Source organism: Tupaia chinensis, unplaced genomic scaffold (genome assembly GCF_000334495.1).
Source record: "Tupaia chinensis unplaced genomic scaffold, TupChi_1.0 Scaffold000097_1, whole genome shotgun sequence".
In the NCBI taxonomy this organism is placed as follows: Eukaryota; Metazoa; Chordata; class Mammalia; order Scandentia; family Tupaiidae; genus Tupaia; species Tupaia belangeri.
In genome coordinates, this window is record NW_006159559.1 from 6,126,546 (window position 1) to 6,135,299 (window position 8,754).

General features: G+C 41.2%; 2 protein-coding genes across 6 annotated transcripts in view; one reads left to right on the forward strand and one right to left on the reverse strand.

Annotated features, from left to right (window-relative positions):
- UBE3D (ubiquitin protein ligase E3D) overlaps positions 1 to 5,163 on the reverse strand; it is a 148,168-nt gene extending 143,005 nt beyond the window's left edge. For all 5 annotated transcript variants that reach the window (XM_014585867.2, XM_027769900.1, XM_006143354.2 and 2 more), the window contains exon 1: positions 4,956 to 5,163. In XM_014585867.2, the coding sequence (XP_014441353.1) occupies positions 4,956 to 5,032 (77 nt within the window). In that variant the 5' untranslated portion in view covers positions 5,033 to 5,163. The remainder of the gene's footprint in view (positions 1 to 4,955) is intronic.
- Positions 5,164 to 8,611: 3,448 nt separating this feature from the next.
- Positions 8,612 to 8,754, forward strand: part of DOP1A (DOP1 leucine zipper like protein A) — a gene marked incomplete in the record, with an annotated part of 125,170 nt that continues 125,027 nt past the window's right edge. Inside the window, 1 exon segment of the mRNA XM_027769901.1 lies at positions 8,612 to 8,671.

Sequence of the window (8,754 nt, forward strand, 5' to 3'; positions counted from 1 at the left end):
CAGGAATGCAACTGGACACACATGAGAAAGTCCTGGATCTGGATCCCAGGACTTCCCAGAACATACGGGTGCACAAGTGCCTCCAGTCTGGCTGAGACTAGGGACGGATCACAGCATGAAGATTCTGCTGGCGATGTCTGTCTCTCTGTATCTCTCTGCCTCTCTCAGAGGAGAAATAAATGAATAAACTTAAAACAAAAGGAAAATGAAAAGATAAATCATGGGTTAGGAGAAAAATATTCATATGTGAGAGGACTTAAAAAGTTTGTGAAAAGTGGAATTACAGCATAAATTTATTTTGGTATAAACAATTTTTGAAATCCATGTACAGTTTTTTAATAATATATATTTCCCAGGAACTATTTTTTTTCACTTTCTTTCTAAATTGTGATTTCTGGTTTACATGTAATTGGTGTTAGGCCAGCCCTGTAGCATAGCGATTAGGCCCTGTTCTTTGGGAGCCAGATTCCACACAGTCAACCACGATTCAAATTCTAGTCCTAGTGGTTTAAGAAACACACTAGGTGCATACACATTCATGTCCAAAATCCTAATAGGATGAAGAAACAGAATAAAAAGAATTGCAGTGTGACTACACTCCATTGCGGGGAGCATTCTCTCTCTCTCTCTTGCACACAATCCTAAAGCAATTAAAAAGAATATACCCAGAAATGGAAAGACTTGAAAATATAATGGTATGGGAGACAAGTATGGATACCAGACACCACAGGAGAAGGGAAGGAATGAAAGGTGGAGGGAGGGGAGAGATGAGGGGCAGGGGCTTAGGGAGGAAGTACTTGACAGATACATGAATATAAAGTTCTCTGACGGAAAAGATGCATATGGTAATAGCTTTGATTTGATGGTAATGTTTTTAAAAACTATACTGTGAGCTATGGAACTGTACAATAAAATGTGAAGAAGAAGAAAACAAAGAATACATATAATGGTTATATATCTTTGTGGGGTACAGTATGGTTTTTCAAAGTATCTGAACAATGTGTAGTAATCAAATCAAGGGTATAGACATTTCATCTTATTTGATATTGGGCATTGTGTTGTAAATATCAAATGTAACATTCAGTAATAATCCGACAGCTTGTTCTTTTGAAGTGTATATCAAATTGCCAGACATTTCTCACTCCATTGGGATACAGCATTCCATAACTTATTCCACTTGTTTACATGCATTCTTATGTGTGATAATCATTTCTCTTATGGTTTCTGAAGACTTCTCATATAAGAGAAAGGTCTTTTTTCCAAACTATACAAAACACTCGTTCAATTCAACAATAAGACAAAGAGGACTAGCCCCATTTCTAGTGAAGATGAACCAGATCTCATAAGGCCAATGGCAATTTGAATCCCAGCCACTTGAAAAACACAGAGGCACGTGTATATATGTGCCCCAAATCTCAAGAGGATGGAGAAGTGGAGGAAAAGGGACTGTGACATGACCGCTTATGGGTTCTTTCTCTCTACGTGTGTGTCTCTGGCTCTCTCTGACAAGTATGCACATTCTCTGGCAAATTAAAAAACAAAATTAAACAATAAGATAATGAACCTGATTTTTTTCTTTTGGGGGTGGATGGGTAAAAGGTATTTATTTTACTTATTATTTATTTTATTTTCTTTTTTTAATACATTCAATCACTGTATATCATTACTTACGAAATGAATTTTCCCAGCATGAATACATTGTATATTAGTCCAGTTAAAGATATTATCATATATATTATTATTGACAAATAATTTTCCATTTCTGTGTCCCTTAAGTGTTTTGTTTCATTCTTTTTCCCTTTGATTTCCTTCCTCTCACCCTTCCCCATTTTTCGCTCTCCTCCCATACTGTTTCTAGTATCAGCAATTGTTTTCCATGCTTTTATATCTTCTATTCTTTCAGTTTCTGCACTAGAGTGGGGGCATTCCATATATATTAAGTGGGGACATATATTGTCTCTCTTTCATAGTCTGGCTTGCTTAACTTAGCAGTAAATCTTCCATGTTCATTCACTTTTCTATCAAATGCCAGGGTCATCTTGGTTTTTTTTGTTTGTTTGTTTGTTTGTTTTTTTGGCTGAGTAGTATTCCATAGTGTATATGTGCCACACTTTTTAACTCATTCATCTGTTCGTGACATTTGAGTTGGTTTCAAGTCTTAGCAATTGTAAATAATGCTGAAAGAAACATGAGTGTGAAAGTACTTTTCTGACTAAGTGTATTCCTATTCTTTGGATAAAAGTAGTGGAAATGCTGGATCATATGGTAGCTCTATTTGTAAGTCTCTGAGGAAGCTCCATATTGTTCCCCACAGTTGGTGTACTAATTTACATTCCCACCAACAGTGTAGGTGAGTTCCCTTTTCGCTTTTCAGCCTTTTGGCTAAGATCAAGTATGTAACCTAATTATTTAATGGCAAAAAATTAGAAGACATTTTATAAAAGAATATTTATGATTGTCAAAAGGAAAATGAAAGTGTACACATTATCACTTATCAGGGAAATGCAAATTAAAACCACAGCGAGATACCACTTTATACCATTAAAATGGCTCAACTGAAAAGACTGATAGCACTAAACATAGGTGAGGAGAATATGAAGCAATTGGAACTCTCAATTTTTTCTTTCTTTCTGGTGAGTATATAAACTAGCACAAACACTTTAGAAAACTACTTGGCAGTTTGTAACATCCATAGCTATCCTATGACCCAGCAATTTAACTCTTTGCAATTTACCCAAGAAAAATAAAAATACACATCCACAAAAAGACTTACACAACAATGCTATAGCAGCTGTACCCTGTAAAGAAAACTCTAGAAACATTCAGCAACAGAAGAGTGGATAAATGAATCATGGTATATTTGTTACAATGGAAAAACTACAAAAAAAAAAAAAAAAAAAAAAAAAACGAGTGGGCTATTGTATACACAATACCATATATGAGGATGGATCTAAAAAACATTATATAGAAGGTAAGTGGGCAGAAGTTTTAAAATATATAGGGTATGAATTCATTTATACATAGTTCAAGAATGGAAAAAAACAATTTATGTTCAATGAAGTCAGAACTGTGGTTGTTTCTTGAGTAGGGGGATTGACTGATGATAAAGTTCAACCACCAAAGACCACCTAAAGTTGGGTTTCTTCACTTGCTTAGGAAGGGGAACTGTGGGACCAGCAGTTAGCGTAATGGTTATGTCGCTAGACTCCCATGTAGCCAACTGCGGTTCAACTCCCAGACCCGGTGGCTTAAACTCACACCAGGCGTGTGTGTGTGCATGCCCAAGATCCCAAGAAGAGAATGGAGGAAGAGGGACTGTGGTGTGGCCATCCCCCCCAGGGGGTGATTTCTCGCTTTTTATCTCTCTGTCTTTCTGGTGAGCACATGCACTCTATACCAAAAACCTCTCAAAAGAAAAAAAAAAAAAAAAAGAAGGGGAACTGTGAAAGGACCCGTGATAGCAGAAAGAATGGAGAATTCTGTGTAAATATGTGATGTGGTATTTTGCTTTCAGTTTTGGTAAGATTTGGGCTCTTAATTACTTACAAGGTAAACTAGAAATGGAGATATTTGTTTCAACTCATGATTGTTCAAAGTGAAAAAGAGAAGAAATTCACAGAATACAAAGTATTACCCCCATTTTAGATGGAAGAAATTTGTAATAAATTATTCTACCCTCACGAGGATGTTAGGATTTGAACTCAGTTCTCATGCTAAAGTCACAGGAGATGCCTGATGGCTTTAAGGAAAAGAGTAAAATGAAGTATCAATCTACTTGTGGCATTGTATAACTACATTTTCAGGATTTTAACTTCTGCTTTCTAAACAGTGTGACAATGGAGTAAGTGAGGGGACCATAAACCATTAAAACTGGTTCCAGGGGCCAGCAAGTCACATGGTGGTTAAAGGCGCTGGACTCCCACATGGCCGACCACGGTTCAAGTCTCGCTTGAAGACCTTGTGGCTCGCTTTCTCACTTCCTCTCTGTTTCTGTCTCTCTCTGATCAAACTGGAAAATAATAATGATGATAATAATAAATAAAGTTAAATAAAATAATTCTTAAAAAAAAAAAAAACTGTTTCCAAACAAAAGAGAGAATGAGTTTCCTAAAAGTTCCTCCTTTGTGTGAACAACAGATTAAATGTTTGCAGACTTCTTACTGGAGCTTGGCATATGAATGAAAGAATGGGCTCCAGTAAGAAGTCTGCAACCTTTGTTAGTCATTCACCGAGTACAGTATGACAGTATGACCGTGTCAGTTTCTCTGCATTGAGCGGTCTGAGGAGGGGAAAAAAAAAAAAAGGTCATTTACAAAAAAGGAAGCTTACACACTGGAACTGATGTTAAAACTAAGATCTGGAGCGACCAGTAGTTAGTGTAATGGCTATGTCGCTGGACTCCCACGTAGTCGACCACGGTTCACGTCCCGGACCTGGTGGCTTAAACTTACGCCGGGAGCGTGTGCAGGGTGATTTCTCGCTTTCTATCTCTCTGTCTCGAGCGCACGCGCCCTATAGCAAAAAAACTCTTAAAAAAAAACAAAACAAAAACAAAAAAAACTAAGATCTGGAGTATCTGGAGTAGAGGGAGGAGAAAAAACAAACCTAACCAAAACATTTTTGCGTTATTTCATTGGAGAAACAGGGCACTAACACCAGTTGTTTAACATCAACGTGCATGTGAACCCGAGGAATCCTGTCAAATTCTAAGTTTTGACTCAGGAGGTCTGGGGTGGGGTTAAGGGCCTGCATTTCTAGGAAGCTCGCTGGCGAAGGGGCGGGGCTACTTCACTTAAAGCAATGGAGCGGCTCTAAGCAATTGGAAAGCGCTAACGCAAAGCCGGTGGTTCAGCGACTCCACTCCCCCGGCAGCAGGACACCGAGCTCGGCTTGCGCCTGGGAGCCCACACCCGCCCTGGACTTGCCCCAGGAGTCCACACCCGCCCTGGTCTTACCCCAGGATCAGCAGCGCGCTCTGAAGCCCTCTCCGCACCTCCAGGAACACTCGCATCTCCGCTGCACTTGTCGCCATGACGGCGACTAGTCCACGGCGGGACCGAGCCAGAGGCTCTTGCGAACCCAGGCCAGGAGTGCATGCACGTGGGGTCGGAGTTGGAGCAGAAGCAGCTACAGGCGGAGCAGCAAGGTGGCGGAGGCTTGGGCTGTGGGGATCGGATCAAACTATAGGTACCGCCTGCAGCCCACAGCGCCGTCTGCCGGGCGGAGAGCGCGCTGCTGCGAGGGTGCGGGACCCTCAGAGGTGCCCAATTTCACATCCAGGCTTTGACCCAGAGCGCTGAGAAAGGTGGGCCAGAGAGCCAAGCTGTCCTCGCGCTCTCCTTTTTGTGAGCACGTTAGCTTCTCTAGGAATGACAATAAAAATCAGATACTCATTAGACGAGCTTGGGTAAGAGAAGAAAATGATGAGGAGAGGTGACTGGGAGGTCCAAGAGCAAAATTTTCTCCCCCAAATTCTACCTTTGTCTATCTCTCTCTCTCTAATGAACTGAGGTCATTGATTAGCTTCTGTCTGAAACAACAAAAATATAAGGATTCTCAGTTTAGACCCCATAGCTTCAAGACTGAAACGATTGCAAAAAAAAAGTAAGGAGGTTTTCTGAACACCCACTTATGCCCTATAGTGTGCTGGAAATCTCCTATCATGAATCTCAAGACTGAGCCCTCATATAGTGTTTGTTTAGATAGATAGATAGATAGATAGATAGATAGATAGATAGATAGATAGATAGAGATAGATGATAGATAGATGATAAATAGGCGGGTTGTATCGTAGTGCAGTGGTTAAGGGAGCTGAATCCCACATGGTCTGCTTTGATTGGAATCTTGCCCTGGAGTCTTGAAAAACATGCCTCTGTGTGTGTGTGTGTGTGTGTGTGTGTGTGTGTACGCACACATGAGTACACACGCATGTCCAAAATCCTGAGGAGAAGGAGGAATGGAACAAAAGGGATTATGGTGGAACCATGCCCAACTGGGGTGGGGCGTGCTTTCTCTCCCCCCCATCTCTCTCGTACAAGAAATATGAGAATGATTCATATACACATTTCCACCATTCTCTCTTGCAGAAGTAGAAACTGACTCAGAAAACTCATAATTTCACTATTAGAAGATAATTTTGGAAAATTTGACACCATAAAGAAAGGGATGTGGTGTAATGTAAGTAATTAAATGGAAAAATATTAAAATGCAAGGCCACAGTAGCATTTTAAGAGTACTTCTTTTAAAACAAGACATCTTTATTTATTTATTTTTGCTAGATGGCATATGTGCTCACCAGAGAAAGAGATAGGAGAAATTACCCACCATGGGCAATAGTCATACCGTAATCTCTTCTCCTCCAACTCTCCCATCTCCTGGGATTTTGGGCACGCATGCACATGTGCCCCATATGTTTCTCAAACTATGAGGTCTGTGGCGTCAGCCATATGGGATTTGGCTGCCTTAACCACTAGGCCATGGAGCCAGCCTCCATTACTTCTTTTTTTCTTTTCCTTTCTTTTCTTTTCTTTCTTTTTTTTTTTTTTTTTTGAGAGGTTTTTGCTATAGGGCGTGTGTGCTCGCCAGAGAGACAGAGAAAGAGAAAGCGAGAAATCACCCCCCAGGGGGGATGTCCACGCTGCAATCCCTTCTCCTCCATTATCCTCTCGGGATCTTGGGCACACATGCACACACACCCGGTGTGAATTTAAGCCACCGGGTCCAGGACTCGAACCACAGTTAGCTACATGGGAGTTCAGCGATATAGCCATTACGCTAACTGCTGGTCCCTCCATTACTTCTTTAAAATATAAAATGCTGGTCAGCCCCATACTCTGGTAGTTAAAGAAGCGGAATCCTACCTGGCCTACTGCATTTTGAATCCCAGGCCCTGCTGCTTAAAAACATGCTGGGCACATGTTTAGGCCTGTCCCAAATCTTGAAAGCATGGATAAATGCATCAGAAGGGATTATTGCATGACCACACAGAATTTTTCTCCCTCTCTCTCTGGTAAGAGCATACATTCTCTGGAAATTAAAAAAAGAAAGGAAAAAAATGATTACTTGTATACTGAAAATCCTGTTTATTGATTTTTTACACTTTATTGTTTTTTTAAATGCCAGAAAGCATGTGTCTTCACCAGAGAGATATCTTTATGGTACAGTGATAATGCCCTTCTCAAGAAAAGCTGGGTTCCACATAGTAGTGGAGGGAGAGGGTTGAATCACCTGCCAGGTGGGGCTGAAACATGTCTGGCAAGTGTATGAGTGCCCAAGATCCAACAACCGAACGACCAGAGGAAGGAGATCGTGGTAACCAGAATAGTCCTTAAAGCATTTCTAAATGAATAAATAAATCCAACTAAATAAATCCATTAGTATCCCAAAAGATCTTAGCTTAAAACAATTGTTCTAAAATCAGGATTTGGGGTTTTTATTTCTAAATCTAGCACATTGCAGTGCAAGTTTCTGTGTCAATCACAATAATTCGAATCATGGATGAAGGCAATGATGAGGTTTTAAAAATGTTAACAACCATACGGTCTCAAATAATTTATTTGAAAGGTGATGATTTCAACCCCTCATATCATCTTCCACCTTTAATCCCTAAAGCTATTAAATACTGACATATTGATATTTTGATGTATATTAAAATATGTAACATTCTTAGCACAACATACTCATCATAATTGTTCTCTCTCACTTTTTTTTTGCGTGTTTTGAGAGTTTTTTTTGCTATAGGGTGTGTGTGTTCGCCGAAGACAGAGAAAGAGAGAGAGACAGAAAGTGAGAAATCACCCCCTGGGGACATGGGCACACCACAGTCCCTTCTCTTCCATTCTCCTCTTGGGATATTTGTCATGCACGCACATGCGCCTGGTGTGTTTCAAGTCTGCAGGTCTGGGACTTGAACTGTGATCGACCATGTGGGAGTCCAGCTACATAACCATTACACCATCTGCTGATCCCTCCATAATTGGTCTTTTACTATTTTAACAGATTGTTTCATATATGTATATACATATGTTTTATATATTTAATATGTATCTACATATATAAAACTATACATATACATACATACATACATACAATATACAGATATAAAACAATCCCCATTGGGACTGGGCAAAACGATGATTGTGCTCTTTGGAGTAACTTGATGTTACTGAGAGCTCTTGGACCAAAATACTTCTAAATCTGATACCAACCAATTGTCTCCTAACTTTACAAGTCTCCTAACCTCTCTGTGTCTTAGATTACTCATGACATATTTAAGATTGTTTAAATAATAGTGAAATAGTTATTTAAGTAATGCTTAAAAGTTGTTTTCAATTCCTATGAGCCCTTTCAACTCTCCGTTAAGAAGGGGATGGTGCTGACCAGTTGAAAACACCAGTTGAAAACCCTGTTGGTCCCACAATACGCAGCAGTGCCTCTTGCGCCGTCAGTCCGCCTGAGGGCGCTGTGGCCACGGCTAGCACCTAGTAGCAGGGAACGGACGGGGGCGGGGTTAGAGGGCCGTCGACGTCGACGCCGGCGTGGGCGCGAGCGCGGTGCACTCTGGGAGCTGTCACTAGGCCCTTCGACTCCCGGCCTTCGTGTCCGTCTTGCGTGTGGCTGCCGTGGTGGCCAGGAGAGCGGCGCCGGCGGGGAGCGGCCGAGCCCACAGCAGGTACAGCGTCCCCGCCCCCAGGGTAGTCGCGAGGCTAGCCGCTGGGCGGGGGCGACCACCACGGCGAGCGACGCACCGCGGCC